The sequence below is a fragment of the Triticum urartu genome, chromosome 7 (genome assembly GCF_003073215.2).
Source record: "Triticum urartu cultivar G1812 chromosome 7, Tu2.1, whole genome shotgun sequence".
Taxonomy (NCBI): Eukaryota; Viridiplantae; Streptophyta; class Magnoliopsida; order Poales; family Poaceae; genus Triticum; species Triticum urartu.
Window position 1 is genome coordinate 529,134,629 of NC_053028.1, and position 18,936 is coordinate 529,153,564.

Genomic DNA, 18,936 nt, shown 5'->3' on the forward strand with positions numbered 1-18,936 from the left:
ATAAAGTTATTATTTATTTCCTTATATCATGATAAATGTTTATTATTCATGCTAGAATTGTATTAACCGGAAACATAATACGTGTGTGAATACATAGACAAACAGAGTGTCACTAGTATGCCTCTACTTGACTAGCTCGTTAATCGAAGATGGTTATGTTTCCTAACCATGAACAAAAGAGTTGTTATTTGATTAACGGGATCACATCATTAGAAGAATGATGTGATTGACATGACCCATTCCATTAGCTTAGCACCCGATCGTTTAGTATGTTGCTATTGCTTTCTTCATGACTTATACATGTTCCTATGACTATGAGATTATGCAACTCCCGTTTGCCGGAGGAACACTTTGTGTGCTACCAAACGTCACAACGTAACTGGGTGATTATAAAGGAGCTCTACAGGTGTCTCCAAAGGTACATGTTGGGTTGGCGTATTTCGAGATTAGGATTTGTCACTCCGATTGTCGGAGAGGTATCTCTGGGCCCTCTCGGTAATGCACATCACATAAGCCTTGCAAGCATTGCAACTAATGAGTTAGTTGTGAGATGATGTATTACGGAACGAGTAAAGAGACTTGCCGGTAACGAGATTGAACTGGGTATTAAGATACCGACGATCGAATCTCGGGCAAGTAACATACCGATGACAAAGGGAACAACGTATGTTGTTATGCGGTCTGACCGATAAAGATCTTCGTAGAATATGTGGGAGCCAATATGAGCATCCAGGTTCCGCTATTGGTTATTGACTGGAGACGTGTCTCGGTCATGTCTACATTGTTCTCGAACCCGTAGGGTCCGCACGCTTAAGGTTTCGATGACAGTTATATTATGAGTTTATGAGTTTTGATGTACCGAAGGAGTTCGGAGTCCCGGATGAGATCGGGGACATGACGAGGAGTCTCGAAATGGTCAAGATGTAAAGATCGATATATTGGACGACTATATTCGGACATCGGAAAGGTTCCGAGTGATTCGGGTATTTTTCGGAGTACCGGAGAGTTACGGGAAATACGTATTGGGCCTTATTGGGCCATACGGGAAAGAAGAAAAAGGGCCTCAAGGGTGGCCGCACCCCTCCCCTTGGTCTGGTCCGAATTGGACTAGGGAAGGGGGGCGCCCCCTTCCTTCCTTCTCCTTTTCCCTTCCTCTTTTCCTATTCCAAATGGGAGGTGGAATCCTACTAGGACTAGGGAGTCCTAGTAGGACTCCACACTTGGCGCGCCCCCTCCTAGGGCTGGCCTCCTCCTCCCTTGCTCCTTTATATACGGGTGCAGGGGCACCTCTAGACACAAGTTGATCCACGTGATCATATTCTTAGCCGTGTGCGGTGCCCCCTTCCACCATAGTCCTCGATAATATTGTAGCAGTGCTTAGGCGAAGCCCTGCGACGGTAGTGCATCAAGATCGTCACCACGCCGTCGTGCTGACGGAACTCTTCCCCGACACTTTGCTGGATCGGAGTCCGGGGATCGTCATCGAGCTGAACGTGTGCTAGAACTCGGAGGTGTCGTAGTTTCGGTGCTTGATCAGTCGGGCCGTGGAGACGTACGACTACATCAACCAAACGCTTCCGTTGTCGATCTACAAGGGTACGTAGATCACACTCTCCCCTCTCGTTGCTATGCATCACCATGATCTTGCGTGTGCGTAGGAATTTTTTTGAAATTACTACGAAACCCAACAGTGGCATCCGAGCCTAGGTTTTATATGTTGATGTTATATGCATGAGTAGAACACAAGTGAGTTGTGGGCGATATAAGTCATACTACTTACCAGCATGTCATACTTTGGTTCGGTGGTATTGTTGGATGAAGCGGCCCGGACCGACATTACGCGTACGCTTACGCGAGACCGGTTCTCCCGACGTGCTTTGCACATAGGTGGCTTGCGGGTGACAGTTTCTCCAACTTTAGTTGAACCGAGTGTGGCTACGCCCGGTCCTTGCGAAGGTTAAAACAACACCAACTTGACAAACTATCATTGTGGTTTTGATGCGTAGGTAAGATTGGTTCTTGCTTAAGCCCGTAGCAGCCACGTAAAACTTGCAACAACAAAGTAGAGGACGTCTAACTTGTTTTTGCAGGGCATGTTGTGATGTGATATGGTCAAGACATGATGCTAAATTTTATTGTATGAGATGATCATGTTTTGTAACCGAGTTATCGGCAACTGGCAGGAGCCATATGGTTGTCGCTTTATTGTATGCAATGCAATCGCGCTGTAATGCTTTACTTTATCACTAAGCGGTAGCGATAGTCGTGGAAGCATAAGATTGGCGAGACGACAACGATGCTACGATGGTGATCAAGGTGTCGCGCTAGTGACGATGGTGATCACAATGGTGATTCGAAGATGGAGATCACAAGCACAAGATGATGATGGCCATATCATATCACTTATATTGATTGCATGTGATGTTTATCTTTTATGCATCTTATCTTGCTTTGATTGATGGTAGCATTTTAAGATGATCTCTCACTAATTATCAAGAAGTGTTCTCCCTGAGTATGCACCGTTGCGAAAGTTCTTCGTACTGAGACACCACGTGATGATCGGGTGTGACAGGCTCTACGTTCAAATACAACGGGTGCAAAACAGTTGCACACGCAGAATACTTAGGTTATACTTGACGAGCCAAGCATATACAGATATGGCCTCGGAACACGGAGACCGAAAGGTCAAGCGTGAATCATATAGTAGATATGATCAACATAGTGATGTTCACCAATGAAACTACTCCATCTCACGTGATGATCGGACATGGTTTAGTTGATTTGGATCACGTGATCACTTAGAGGATTAGAGGGATGTCTATCTAAGTGGGAGTTCTTAAGTAATATGATTAATTGAACTTAAATTTATCATGAACTTAGTCCTGGTAGTATTTTGCAAATTATGTTGTAGATCAATAGCTCGCGTTGTTGCTTCCCTGTGTTTATTTTGATATGTTCCTAGAGAAAATTGTGTTGAAAGATGTTAGTAGCAATGATGCGGATTGGATCCGTGATCTAAGGTTTATCCTCATTGCTGCACAGAAGAATTATGTCATTGATGCACCGCTAGGTGACGGACCTATTATAGGAGCAGATGCAGACGTTATGAACGTTTGGCTAGCTCAATATGATGACTACTTGATAGTTTAGTGCACCATGCTTAATGGCTTAGAATCGGGACTTCAAAGACGTTTTGAACGTCATGGAGCATATGAGATATTCCAGGAGTCGAAGTTAATATTTCAAGAAAATACCCGAGTTGAGAGATATGAAGTCTCCAACAAGTTCTATAGCTAAAAGATGGAGGAGAATCGCTCAACTAGTGAGCATGTGCTCAGATTGTCTGAGTACTACAATCGCTTGAATCAAGTGGGAGTTAATCTTCCAGATAAGATAGTGATTGATAGAATTCTCTAGTCACCATCACCAAGTTAGTAGAACTTCGTGATGAACTATGATATGCAAGGGATAACGGAAACGATTCCCAAGCTCTTCGTAATGCGGAAATTGGCGAAGGTAGAAATCGAGAAAACATCAAGTGTTGATGGTAGACAAGACCACTAGTTTCAAGAAAAGGGCAGAGGGAAGAAGGGGAACTTCAAGAAGAACAGCAAGCAAGTTGCTGCTCAAGTGAAGAAGCCCAAGTCTGGTCCTAAGCCTGAGACTAAGTGCTTCTACTGCAAAGGGACTGGTCACTGGAAGCGGAACTACCCCAAGTGATTGGCGGATAAGAAGGATGGCAAAGTGAACATAAGTATATTTGATATACATGTTATTGATGTGTACTTTACTAGTGTTTATAGCAACCCCTCAGTATTTGATACTAGTTCAGTTGCTAAGATTAGTAACTCGAAACGGGAGTTGCAGAATAAACAGAGACTAGTTAAGGGTGAAGTGACGATGTGTGTTGGAAGTGGTTCCAAGATTGATATGATCATCATCGCACACTCCCTATACTTTTGGGATTAGTGTTGAACCTAAATAAGTATTATTTGGTGTTTGCGTTGAGCATGAATGTGATTTGATCATGTTTATTGCAATACAGTTATTCATTTAAGTAAGAGAATAAATTGTTGTTCAGTTTACATGAATAAAACCTTATATGGTTACACACCCAATGAAAATGGTTCGTTGGATCTCGATCATAGTGATACACATATTCATAATATTGAAACCAAAAGATGCAAAGTCAATAATGATGGTGCAATTTATTTGTGGCACTGCCGTTTAGGTCATATTGGTGTAAAGCGCATTCAGAAAATCCATACTGATGGGCTTTTGGAATCACTTGATGCTTGCGAACCATGCCTCATGGGCAAGATGACTAAGACTCCATCCTCCAGTACAATGGAGCGAGCAACAGATTTGTTGGAAATCATACATACTGATGTATGTGGTCCGATGAATATTGAGGCTCGTGGCAGGTATCATTATTTTCTGATCTTCACAGATGATTTGAGCAGATATGAGTATATCTACTTGATGAAACACAAGTCTGAAACATTTGAAAATTTCAAAGAATTTCAGAGTGAAGTGGAGAATCATCGTAACAAAAATAAAAGTTTCTATGATATGATCGCAGAAGTAAAATATTTGAGTTACGAGTTTGGCCTTTAGTTAAAAACAATGTGAAATAGTTTCACTACTCACGCCACCTGGAACACCACAACATAATGGTGTGTCCGAACGTCATAACCGTACTTTATTAGATATGGTGCGATCTATGACGTCTCTTACCGATCTACCAATATCGTTTTGGGGTTATGCATTAAAGACAGCTGCATTCACGTTTAAAAGGGCATCATCTAAGTCACCATCTAAGTCCGTTGAGACGACACAAACTGAAATGTGGTTTGGCAAGAAACCGAAGTTGTCGTTTCTTAAAGTTTGAGGTTGCAATGCTTATGTGAAAATGTTTCAACCTGATAAGCTCAAACCCAAATCGGAGAAGTGCGTCTTCATAGGATACCCAAAAGAAATTGTTGGGTACACCTTCTATCACAGATCCAAAGGCAAGATATTCTTTGTTGAGAATGGATCCTTTCTAGAGAAGGAGTTTCTCTCGAAAGAAGTGAGTGGGAGGAAAGTAGAACTTGATGAGGTAACTGTACCTGCTCCCTTATTCAAAAGTAGTTCATCACAGAAATCTGTTCCTGTGACTACTAGACCGATTAGTGAGGAAGCTAATGATGATGATCATGTAACTTCAGATCAAGTTACTACCGAACCTCGTAGGTAAACCAGAGTGAGATCCGCACCAGAGTGGTACGGTAATCCAGTTCTGGAGGTCATGTTACTTGACCATGACGAGCCTACGAATTATGAGGAAGCGACGATGAGCCCAGATTCCGCGAAATGGCTTGAGGCCATGAATCTGAGATGAGATCCATGTATGAGAACAAAGTATGGACTTTGATTGACTTGCCCAATGATCGGCGAGCCATTGAGATTAAATGGATCTTCAAGAGGAAGACGGACGCTGATAGTAGTGTTACTATCTACAAAGCTAGAATTGTCGCAAAAAGGTTTTCGACAAGTTCAAGGTGTTGACTACGATGAGAGTTTCTCACTCGTATCTATGCTTAAGTCTGTCCGAATCATGTTAGCAATTGCCGCATTTTATGAAATCCAGCAAATGGATGTCAAAACTGCATTCCTGAATGGATTTCTGGAAGAAGAGTTGAATATGATGCAGCCAGAAGGTTTTGTCGATCCAAAAGGAGCTAACAAAGTGTGCAAGCTCCAGCGATCCATTTATGGACTGGTGCAAGCCTCTCGGAGTTGGAATAAATGCTTTGATAGTATGATCAAAGCATATAGTTTTATACAGACTTGCGGTGAAGCCTGTATTTACAAGAAAGTGAGTGGGAGCACTACAACATTTCTGATAAGTATATGTGAATGACATATTGTTGATCAGAAATAATGTAGAATTATTCTGCAAAGCATAAAGGAGTATTTTGAAAGAAGTTTTTCAAAGAAAGACCTCGGTGAAGCTGCTTACATATTAAGCATCAAGATCTATAGAGATAGATCAAGACGCTTGATAAGTTATTTCAATGAGTACATACCTTGACAATATTTTGAAGTAGTTCAAAAATGGAACAGTCAAAGAAAGAGTTCTTGGCTGTGTTACAAGGTGTGAAATTGAGTAAGACTCAAAGCCCGACCACGACAGAAGATAGAAAGAGAATCAAAGTCATTCCCTATGCCTCAGCCATAGGTTCTATAAAGTATGCCATGCTGTGTACCAGATCTATTGTATACCCTACACTGTGTTAAGCAAGGGAGTACAATAGTGATCTAAGAGTAGATTACTAGACAGCGGTCAAAATTATCCTTAGTGGAATAAGGAAATATTTCTCAATTATGGAGGTGACAAAAGGTTCGTCATAAAAAGTTACGTCGATGCAAGTTTTGACACAGATCTGGATAACTCTAAGTCTCGATCTAGATACATATTGAAAGTGGGAGCAATTAGCTAGAGTAGCTCCGTGCAGAGCATTGTAGACATAGAATTCGCAAAATACTTACGGATCTGTATGTGACAGACCTGTTGACTAATATTATCTCACAAGCAAAACATGATCACACCTTAGTACTCTTTGGGTGTTAATCACATAAACGATGTGAACTAGATTATTGACTCTAGTAAACCCTTTGGGTATAGGTCACATGACGATGTGAACTATGGGTGTTAATCACATGGTGATGTGAACTATTAGTGTTGAATCACATGGCAATGTGAACTAGATTATTGACTCTAGTGCAAGTGGGAGACTGAAGGAAATATGCCCTAGAGGCAATAATAAAGTTATTATTTATTTCCTTATATCATGATAAATGTTTATTATTCATGCTAGAATTGTATTAACCGGAAACATAATACGTGTGTGAATACATAGACAAACAGAGTGTCACTAGTATGCCTCTACTTGACTAGCTCGTTAATCGAAGATGGTTATGTTTCCTAACCATGAACAAAAGAGTTGTTATTTGATTAACGGGATCACCATCATTAGAAGAATGATGTGATTGACATGACCCATTCCATTAGCTTAGCACCCGATCGTTTAGTATGTTGCTATTGCTTTCTTCATGACTTATACATGTTCCTATGACTATGAGATTATGCAACTCCCGTTTGCCGGAGGAACACTTTGTGTGCTACCAAACGTCACAACGTAACTGGGTGATTATAAAGGAGCTCTACAGGTGTCTCCAAAGGTACATGTTGGGTTGGCGTATTTCGAGATTAGGATTTGTCACTCCGATTGTCGGAGAGGTATCTCTGGGCCCTCTCGGTAATGCACATCACATAAGCCTTGCAAGCATTGCAACTAATGAGTTAGTGTGAGATGATGTATTACGGAACGAGTAAAGAGACTTGCCGGTAACGAGATTGAACTAGGTATTAGATACCGACGATCGAATCTCGGGCAAGTAACATACCGATGACAAAGGGAACAACGTATGTGTTATGCGGTCTGACCGATAAAGATCTTCGTAGAATATGTGGGAGCCAATATGAGCATCCAGGTTCCGCTATTGGTTATTGACTGGAGACGTGTCTCGGTCATGTCTACATTGTTCTCGAACCCGTAGGGTCCGTACGCTTAAGGTTTCGATGACAGTTATATTATGAGTTTATAAGTTTTGATGTACCGAAGGTAGTTCGGAGTCCCGGATGAGATCGGGGACATGACGAAGGAGTCTCGAAAATGGTCGAGATGTAAAGATCGATATATTGGACGACTATATTCGGACATCGGAAAGGTTCCGAGTGATTCGGGTATTTTTCGGAGTACCGGAGAGTTACGGGAATACGTATTGGGCCTTATTGGGCCATACGGGAAAGAAGAAAAAGGGCCTCAAGGGTGGCCGCACCCCTCCCCTTGGTCTGGTCCGAATTGGACTAGGGAAGGGGGGCGCCCCCTTCCTTCCTTCTCCTTTTCCCTTCCTCTTTTCCTATTCCATATGGGAGGTGGAATCCTACTAGGACTAGGGAGTCCTAGTAGGACTCCACACTTGGCGCGCCCCCTCCTAGGGCCGGCCTCCTCCTCCCTTGCACCTTTATATACGTGGGCAGGGGGAACCTCTAGACACAAGTTGATCCACGTGATCATATTCTTAGCCGTGTGCGGTGCCCCCTTCCACCATAGTCCTCGATAATATTGTAGCGGTGCTTAGGCGAAGCCCTGCGACGGTAGTGCATCAAGATCGTCACCACGCCGTCGTGCTGACGGAACTCTTCCCCGACACTTTGCTGGATCGGAGTCCGGGGATCGTCATCGAGCTGAACGTGTGCTAGAACTCGGAGGTGCCGTAGTTTCGGTGCTTGATCGGTCGGGCCGTGGAGACGTACGACTACATCAACCAAACGCTTCCGTTGTCGATCTACAAGGGTACGTAGATCACACTCTCCCCTCTCGTTGCTATGCATCACCATGATCTTGCGTGTGCGTAGGAATTTTTTTGAAATTACTACGAAACCCAACAGCACCTCCCTTTCATGCTCAACAACGGGTTCAGTCGGCTCCTAGCGGACAGGTTCCGGGTCTACCCCCAAAGTTGTCATGGGTGGAGTTTCAACTTGTAGTGAGAAAAATGGCTCCTGAATCATCGGATTAGGTGCATGCACCCTCTTCTCCTCAAGATCAATTTTCCGAGCTACCAAGCTCCCCCTCATCATTTCGTCCTCAAAGAAGACTGCATGTCTCATTTCTACAAACTTTGTATATCTGTCTGGCAGTAGAAACGAAAAACTTTTGATCTGTCTGGATAGCCAATGAAGTGGCAACTTACAGTTTTGGGATCTAACTTTGCAATGTTTGGATTAAACATTTTGGCCTCAGCAGGACACCCCCACACCCTGAAGTGATGTAGGAAGGGAATCCTTCCTGTCCATAGCTCGTACGGTGTTTTGGGCACCGACTTGCTTGGTACTCCATTGAGAATGTGAATGGCGATTTTAAGCGCCTCCATCCATAATCCCAATGGCAAGTTGGAATAACTCATCATACCGCGCACAATATCCATAAGTGTACGGTTGCGCCTTTCAGCTACCCCATTTTGCTGAGGTTCACCCGGCATTGAATACTGGGCGACTATGCCAGTCTCCTATAAGAACTTTGCAAAAGGTCCAGGGACTTGGCCATATGGAGTGTGCCGACCGTAGTACTCTCCCCCACGGTCGGACCTTACTATCTTTATTCTTTTATCATGCTGGTTTTCAACTTCAGCTTTGAATATTTTAAATTTATCCAACGCTTCAGATCTTTCTTTGATTGGATAAATATAACCATAGCGAGAGTAATCATCTGTGAATGTTATGAACGAGTCATATCCATCCACACTTTTCACCGGAAATGGTCCACAAATGTCAGTGTGGGTGATTTCTAGTGTGCTTGTGCTATGGATTGCACCTTTTTTGATTTGTTTTATATACTTTCCTTTAATGCAATCTACACATTGTTCTAAGTCTGAGAATTCTAACTGTGGAAGAATTTCACTTTTGACTAATCTTTCTATTCTCCCCTTCGAAATATGGCCCAAGCGACAATGCCATAATTTTGATGAGTCGAATGTTCTCTTTCTTTTCTTTTGTTCTTTATTCGACGTGGAAATATGTTCATTCACATTGCATACAGAATGCACTTTTTCACGAAGTGATAACAAATAAAGCTCATCATGTAGTAAAGCATTACCCACATAAGCATTATTATACCAGATGGCAGACTTGCCATGTCCAAAATAACACTCATAATTTTTTTTGTCCAAACATGAAATGCTAATTAAGTTTCTATTACATGAAGGAACATAAAGAACATCTCTAAGTAGAAGATTGAATCCATCAGCTAACTCCAAGGAGATGTCGCCGACAGCTTCAACTTCCGCTTTTATTCCATTGGCTACTTCAATGCCTCCTTCTCTTCTTAGCATAGTCCGGGTCGAATGGAATCCCTGTAAACAATTTGCAACATGAACAGTTGCCCCTGAGTCAATCCACCAAGTAGATTTCGAAAACTGTGTGTACAAGGATTCATTAACTAAGGAAACAATGTTGTTACCTTGCTTTGCCATTAAGGACTTCAGCCAAACAGGGCAGTCTTTCTTGTAATGCCCGGTCTGCTTACAGTGGAGACAAGTGTCTTTTTCCACTGGGAAAGACTGTTGCTCACGCTGATGCTGATAGGGAGCTTTTCCTTGTGGCTTTGAAGGAGAACTTTTGTTGTTTTGATTGTAGTTCTTTTTCTTGTGATCCTTCACATAGTTGAGTGTACCACCATGTGAGGCTTTTAGTCTGTCCTCTTCTTGGACACACATTGCAATTGTCTTTTCAATGTCCCATGTTCCAGGTGACATATTATAGTTCACAATAAAAGTTTCAAACTCCTTTGGCAGTGAAGCCATGACCAGGTGGACCAGAAGCTTTGATTTGATCTCCAGATCCTCATCCATGGGCTTTAGCTTTGCTGCCATATTGCTCATCCTGAGGATGTGCTCTCTTATTCCACCACCTGTGTATTGTTCTGTCACAAGTTGTTTTAACACCTGGGTGGCATATATCTTTGAAGAGCTAGTGAACTGGCTCTTTATCTCTGTCAGCAACTCCCCTGCGGAAGTGCACTCTGTAATGGAGCCCACAATGGTGCTCTCAATTGTATTCTTTTATAAACGCCATGCATTTTTTATTTGCATTGACCCACTTTTGGTTGTCTACGATGTAGGACATCTCCAAAGGAGCATAATCCCCCCTCTTTTTAGCCCATGCAGCATTATCATCAGTGGTCTCTCTTACTGGCTCTGTAGGTCTGACCGACTGTGGTTCATCCAGAACCCAGTCCAGATCAGCACAAACAAATGCCAGTTCAACTTTCTTCCTCCACCCAGTGTGGTTGTCACCTCTGAGTGTCGGAACTTCTTTTAGGCAACTCATCAAGTGAAAGCCTCCTGAAATCACAATTTAAGTGACATCAATATAACAATCATATGCATTAATCTAACGTTGGTCAAATTAAACATATAATTGTCTATGCAATTAAATCTATATTACCGTTGGGCAAAATATTAGAAATAAATGCACCTTTAAATTTCAATAATAAAACATGATCATGTTATTAAACAACGTTGGTCATAAAAAATAACATAATCATATTCATTTTAATAATCACTTTAACATGCTCTTAAAAAACTTAATACTATATAAACTTTTATTTTCTGTGTAAAAGAGCATTAATTATTTACGCAGCGGAAAAATATTCATGAACTTTTAATTCTTTACAGAAACTTTTCCTTAAAAAATTCATGAACTTTATTATTTTCTTTATAAAAATTCATGAACATTTCTTTTTCTAAAAATTATCTATTTTCATTTTCAGAACTTTTCTGTTTACTTTTCTATTTTCTACACAAAAATTTTTGTTGGAAAAAATTGCGTAGAAAATCTATTAGAAAACTGCCCCAAAAACTGGACAGAAACTATTAAAACGAAAAGGAAAAAGGAAAAACGACAGCGCAGTCTAGCCCCGGCCCAGCGCGCGACTATTGGCCTCGGCCCAGCGCTAGCGGCTACGGCCTCGGCCCGGCGCGCCGCTCTCCACTTTCGGCCTAGAGGCCCAGCTGCGGGTTAGAGGCCCGGCGCGCCGCTCTCCATGACAATCCGACGGTCCAGCGCGCATCTCGCTGGATCAAAACCAAGCAACCTGTCGCCCCGATCGGACCCTAGCGCCACTCTTTCTCCTCTTCGCCTCTCACGCGCCGCTCGCCTCTGTCCCGCACGGGACTTCGCCGGCAACGGCGTCGAGCGCCACCGCGCGAGAGCGCCGGCCGCCGGCGACGACGTCTACCACCGCGCCGCGCGTGCCTCCCCTTCCTTCCCCCTCCTTTTCCTTTCTCTTCTCTGTTGCAGAGAGAGCCCACGATGCGAGCACCCTCCTCTGCTCTCATGGCCATGCCAGCTAGTGGGGAAGAAGCCTCACCGACCGCCGGCGACGGCTTCTAGCCGCCGCGCCACGCGAGACTTCTTTTCCCCTCTTCCTTTTCCGTTTTCACAAGAGAGACAGAGAGGTGCAGCGAGAGGAACTGGAGCTCGGCCAGATCGTGCCGTTGCCATCCTCCTCGCCGGTCGCGCGTCCTCCCTTGCGGTGGGCACGCCGCTGTCGAGGGACTTGGCCGCGGTGCTGCAACCCCTTTCTTTTGACATTTAGACTTTCTTTTCCGGCGAGCTTGGTAGCTCCGGTGGTTCTTCGTCCCCGCACCTCGGCTTGCCGATGCGTGTGGGGATCGAGAGGAACAGGAGCGGCCGTGCGGCGGCGCTCTTTGCCGGTGAGGCCCAAGGCCAAAATTCGGTGGTTTACTTTGCCCTGTCTAGGGTTCTTGGGGGAGGGGATCTCTTTCCCTTTTTCTGTTTTTGTTTCTTTGTACCGAAATCATCTAGCCAGTAGCTATGATACCATTGATAGATCCTTTGGATCGGGGTAGGCTAGATCATCCGGTAAACCTACCTCCAAATGAGCTCGATCCAGCGCCGGCCATGGTGAAGTAGGGGCCGATGATAGCAGAGAGATCGAGATGGAGAGGTGGCAGTGGTGCTTCCCGTGAGCACTGCAATTGCCCTAGATCGGAAGGGGATTTCGGTGGAGAGTCTGGCGGTGCGATAAATCTCGTACCGTGTGCCCCGGCCCTCACCTCTCTATATCACAGGTCACAGGGGCTCACCAATCATAAGAGGATTGGGCGCCTCCGATCAGGACGCGAATAGATTAGGGCCCGATGGGCTGTTGAGCCCACTCGGTGGAGAGATCAACCTAACAGTAACAACATCAATGGCAGCACCATACGGCATGAAGGCAAAGAATGGAAATAAATATTTGTGAAAGGAAGAGAGAATCATACATGAAGCACAAATGTGACCCAGCTGCAAAAACCAATCACCAACGAGCAGCAGCAACAAAACGACCACCAAAAACTGTGGTGAAAAAATTATAATTTTAATCTGATGCAACGAAACACGAACAGACAAATATAGTTGCTGAACATAAAGACAAACAGGTAGTGAGCTATATGCATGGCCACTCCGATAGGAAACGAACCTGAGCAGCAAACGAAGATGAGCCGCAATCGAAGGAAGAGCAGCATGGAGCACAGAATCAAGAAGTGAGGATGATTTGGTTGCTCACTTCACCATGATCTGCCAAACAAAGAACACACATGAGAACAGAGAAGGGCACCAGACCAGTTGTAGGATAAATATATTATGATTTACTATTTTTTTCTGCTAAGAAGATAAATCACCTTCATATGATCGGAAACATTTCATTCTCTCGGTTTAATGTGTATGCTGTCAACACTACAGATATCAAGTCAAACAACTCGAAGAATGAAACTGCTAACTGACCTGAGCATAAGTCTCCTTGCCTCCTGAACCATCTAGAGGACTTGGCCCAGCTTAAAAAACTAAGTTATATCCCTCAAGAGTGCACTGTAGTATGTTTCACACATCTTATACACTACCAGTTTAATGAGCAGAGAGTCAAACGACCAGTAGTACCTTAAGAGCAGCAATAGAACCAGAACCTCCTGTTTTCCTCTTAAGTGCTGGCAATATATCATTCCTGGTGTTCTCAGAGTATCCAACAAAGTTTGGATTGCTATCGGAACCATCTTCATTCACATTAGTCATCTTATTTGGATCAGACGACATGTACTTATCTGCAAGTGAATTTGAAACATCAAATCAGTACAAAATGTTTTCAACATAACAGTGTCCTAGACGATGAGCACAACAACACTATATATATCCGCCTTTAACTTCAGAAAATAAATGAAACAAAGCTCTATCAAGAGATTTTCATAAAAAATCTAAAAGGCAAATTATTCACGTGAACTTATGATGACATGAATATCCAGCACATCATGCGCCTACTCATGTAACTTCTAATATTTGGCATAAAGGCATAATACTAAATGGCATCCAACTAACACATTGCTTATGAAATATGGATGTACTGGTGTGTTCTCAAAATTACTTACAGGAATTAGAAGAGATTTTCCATACAGTTATATGTAAATTTCTTGTCAAATCAGAATGCAACAGTAATTTTTCTGAGAAAAAACAGGAGGACGTCGCAGGAATCAAATTGATTGTGAATAAAAATTGCATGGAAACAACCAAGTTTTTACATAGCACAAGAGAAAAATACACAAACAATTCAAAAAACACATCATGAGTTCCCAGAGAGCAACTTCTGACCATAGTTTGTGATATGAGCATGCATTGTCAACTTACATATTTATTCACACACAAATTGTATATTTGAGAATCCAAAGTCTTGATTTTGGTCTCTATTGTAGTCTCGGAGCCCTTAGCACAACGTGACATTTGCACATTTGAAGAATTACACTCCATAATCTCCTGCAATGACAAAAAGTGAATTATTAGAAACATCAGCCGAGAGTTTGGCCATGCAAGATGTGAGTTTATTCATCCAATGAACCAGTAGAACGGAATCAAGCAAGAAACTTTCACATGTAAACATGGACATGCACTGGAAAAAATCATGCAGCAAGTACCCATCAAGAAACAGTCATCATTATATTCCCACACTATCCGATCTAATTCCAAGATAGCTGGTGCTAAAATGAGAAAACTCCACATGGCACAACATATATCCTTTGAGTAAGCATGTGAACAATCCAAATTTAAAATGAATCTCTTGATTACGTAACATATTATCTTATATCCTTAAAAACGAAACCAGAGAGGTTAGTACAAATATGCAATAAAACAAACTTAATTGGCAAATTTCTTAAAGATATTTCTGCAGCCTGATGCAGCGCTTCTTTCTTTGTACTACCAATGCCTTCACCCAGTTTTTCTCCCACCATCCAAACCTAAATAACTAAAACAAGCTCAAGAACACTAAAAGAGACAATAACAAAATTTCGCAGATCAATTTGCCATTAGGGGACAGGAGTGAGCGGGGAAGGGAGAGGAGGTGGGGAGGGCCGGACCAGATCAGACACCTTGATGAGGCCCACCAGGCAGGAGTCAGTTCTTGATGTTGATGTTGGGGATCTACGGTAGGGTGCGTCGACTGCAAATTAAAATTTCCTACGCGTAGAACAACCAAGAACATGTTACGGGAGATGGATCACAGTTCTTTACCACTAGACGTGCAGTGTCGTGCAGCGGAAGAAGAGTTGGGGCAGCGCGTCCGTGTGGATCGTCTCCTCATCGTCCGATCTCCCTCGTACAACCGGTGGTCGGTTCCCTCGTACAGATTCGCCGGAGCGGCGCAAGTGCACCGCCTCTAACGGCATCCGCGCGTGCAGGAGGAAACGTCGTGCGGCGGACTGCTAGGTCCGATCACACAACCGGCGGCGAGTGGAGGTGTCTATTCGCAACACATGCAAACCCTAGTGACAGCGCCGAAGCCATCAACCGCGTGAGTGTGTGGCATCTCCACTATATATATAGGCGTCCGTCGCGAGCACAACACTTGGGCCTCGCACGGACCCTAAAGCCCATAAGTCTACTCGGCCACAATCCGAATACAGTTCGGATCACATCCGACCAGTGTCCTCGGATCCGACCTCGTAGGTTCCTTCCCTTAAGCGCGCGACCCCTTAGGTTCAAGTCGGCTTGGTCGCAGTTCGGATCAACTCCGAACTGCACGGTTGGTAGCGGCCTCTAGCAAGGCATGCCGAACACCAAGCAGACTATGAAGCTGGTTAGCGAACCTGTACATCATACTTCCATTCCTTTTGCCACACGATATATGTTGTCAAGCTCAAGGCGAGTCTGTCATCCTTGTGCTATCCCAACCTCTTTCTCGTTCCAGTGATGCCGACCACTATCCGGATTATCTCATAATCCTTGTTGCATGGCCATGCTTATCCTGGTCGGATCACACGAGGGGCCCAGAGTATATCTCTCCTGGTCGGAGGGGCAAATCCCATCTTGCTCGACCATGTCTCGCAGCATGGGTCTGGACAAGCCTGAAACCTACCTTTGTAACTACCCAGTAAAGGAGTAGCGTTTGGTCGGCCCAAAGCAAGTCTGTCACCATCCCGAGTACATGCGTCAGGTCAGGTCTTAGGACATAGAACATATGTTGTACTAGAGACTCACAGATGACATAGCGCTGTGTCTCATAGTTGGGTCTGTCCGACTCAGACCTTATCTCGACTCGGATCCGACTATGTCGAATCCGACCAGATCCTTCCAAGTCCATATTATCCGGTTAGCATCCAATGCTCCATGGCTAGTGAGACCAAGCCATCAACCGTGTCATATGCTAGTCTAGTTGGCTGCGCGTCCACACAGCCCTTTCGACTAGGGACCTTTTAGGACAGTCATCATACAATGCATAGTCCCACAAACAAGTCACGTACTTGCTGATAGACATCATTGATAATGTCCAAGGACTATCTTCATTCATAAACACATAGGAAATATCATCATACATGATTGCCTCTAGGGCATATCTCCAACAGTTGAGGTAGTGGAAGGAGATGCGGCCGACGACGTGGTGCGGGGGTGGATCGACGAGGCCGAGGATCTTGTAGCATTAAACGTCAATGGCGAGGACGGAGTACGGTGTCTCGGACATAAGCTTCTCACAGTCGCAGGAGGTGAGAGAAGATGAACCCATCGGCCCTGATCACCCAGATGGTGATTGGCGCCACGAGCACGCCGTCCAGATCCAACCTGCCATTGCTGGCGGGCATCGGCTTCTGCCCGTGTTCGCTGCCCTTCCCCTCAACATCTGCCCCTTCGTCGGTCGATGACGGCTTCTTCCTCCCACATGGTGTCTCATCTTTCGGCGGCCTCTTATCCACCGGTGACCATGGGGAGGTCGCACAGCCCAGGACGAGAGGAGCGGCGGCGTCGTCTAGGCTGCAAGATCGAGGGGGAGGCGCACGAGGGAAGGGAGGAGGAAGCTGCACACGGTGCGATGCGTGGCTGTGGGGCTCGATGTATTCACCTCGGTTGCCTTCGCTGGTAAGCGATCTCTCCCCAACTCACAAGCAGAGGAAGCCGGCAATTGACATGCGGGCCAACAAACCAAAAGGGCCACCTGCAGCGACCCGACCAGTCGTACCCGCACCACCAACAACCAATCCGATTCATGCTCTTATCTCTTGCCCAATCGGAGCGACCTCAGAGCATCTCCAGCCATTGGCCCCCCAGGGGGCGTCTAAAATCGCCGTCTAGGGGCTAGCCGGCAAAAAAGGGCCTGGGGACGATTTGGTCCCCAGTCGTCGGCCCCAGGCCGCCCCTAGACGCGTCTAATATTTTCAAAAAAAAAACATTCGGTGAAGTTCGGTTAAACACGGCTAAATTTCGGCAAACTTCGGCATATATTAGACATGTTCATGTTCGCGACGCGGTACATAACAAATATAAACTAAAAAAGAAATTGCTGAATGCCAAGTAGTCGCCGTGGTCGCCGCCATCCTCGCCGCTGTCATCGTCGTCGGCCTTCTCCTCCTTGACGCGGCCGTCCTTGCTGGACCCCTGCCCAGCGTCGCCATGGCGGACTAGTGGCGGCGGTGCTGGCGCATCGTCGTCGTCGCTGTCGTCGAGGACGACGACTCTTCCTTCGTCGCGGCCCCGGTGGCGCTGCTCTAAGCGCCGCAGGGCGGCGCACTGGCGCTCCCTCTCCATCTTCACGAAGTCCTCGCGCGCCCATTTCAGGGCCGCCTCGTCGTCGAGCTCCACGTCGTCGTGCTCCTTCTTCACGGCGGGGAGCCCCGGCTCGGTTTTCATCGGCGTGAGCCCCGGCTCCGTCTTTGGCTTGACGAAGCGCGAAGGAGCCGACGAGGAGGCGCGCCGGCCGCCCTCGTTGATGACGATGCCGGCGCTGCAACTGCGCCGGCCGAGCGGCGTCTCCACCGCGTGCTTGGCCTTGAGGCTGAGCAGCGCCGGAGAGCCGGAGGAGTGGGAAGAAGAGCGTGATGAGGAGTGCGAGGAGGATGTCGAGAAGGAGCCGAACCTCCTGGGCATCCATTGCCCGGCGCGTCGGCGATGGGCGGGGGCGGCCGTCGGGGGAGGGTATGCCAGCGGCGGTTTGTTGCCTCCCTCAAGGTGCATCAGCACGCCCTCGAGCGTGCGGCCAGGGACGCTCCACCACGCGGGGCGCCCGTCGGTGTTCTTCGTGCCGCCCACCACCCGCACCCCGTTGGTGCATGCCAACCTCTGCTCCTGATGGCGCTCGAAGTACGCCGCCCACGCCGCGTGGTTGTCGGTGGCATACTGGGGGAGGGTGAGCTCCTCGTCGGTGAGGGAGGCGTGCACGAGCTCTACCTCGACGACGAAGTAGGGGGGGCGCACCACGGTGTCACGCAGCGGGGGAATGGGCACTCCCCCATTGCTGAGCCTCCACCCCCCCCCCCGGCGCGCATGTCCGGTGGCGCCAGGATGTTGGCCTCGAACAGGAGCCACGACTCCTGTTCACGGAGCGAGCGGCGGCCGAAGCCGTTGGCCGCCGCCTCATCGCCGGGGAACTGTTCGGCCATCGCCGGGGTGCCAAATGTCCCGGCCTAATACCAAACAGACATCACACGAAATCCTAACATTTAAAGTCGGATGCCCCAACCAAGCCACAATGTCGGGATTGGGTCACACACCGGTCTGGCGCACTATCAAAGGCCGCCGCCACCACTAACCACTGATCCATCTCCAGAGCAGGTCCTGACGCACCAACATTGCCAGGCCTGCCTCAACGCCACGATGACGTCAGACAACGCCATCATCCTGCGTGTGTCCATCCACGCGCGCCCATCGCCGAAACTCCGCAACACCATGCCGCCATGATCCGCCATCGGCCTTGCGGTAGATGTAACACAGCTCCTCCTCTTGCCACCTATAGCCATCACTTGGTCCAAAATGATGCCCAGCTATATAGAGAACGCCATTATCGTTCGATC

General features: G+C 46.1%; 1 protein-coding gene across 1 annotated transcript; it reads right to left on the reverse strand.

Moving 5' to 3' along the window:
• Window positions 1-9,701: 9,701 nt before the first annotated feature.
• On the reverse strand, window positions 9,702-10,663 carry LOC125522699. The gene is made up of 2 exons (XM_048687736.1): window positions 10,071-10,663; window positions 9,702-9,963 (listed from the first exon to the last, which is right to left on the reverse strand). Exons 1-2 carry the CDS (start codon window positions 10,489-10,491, stop codon window positions 9,917-9,919), a joined length of 468 nt encoding a protein of 155 aa, XP_048543693.1. The 5' UTR covers window positions 10,492-10,663; the 3' UTR covers window positions 9,702-9,916.
• Window positions 10,664-18,936: the final 8,273 nt, after the last annotated feature.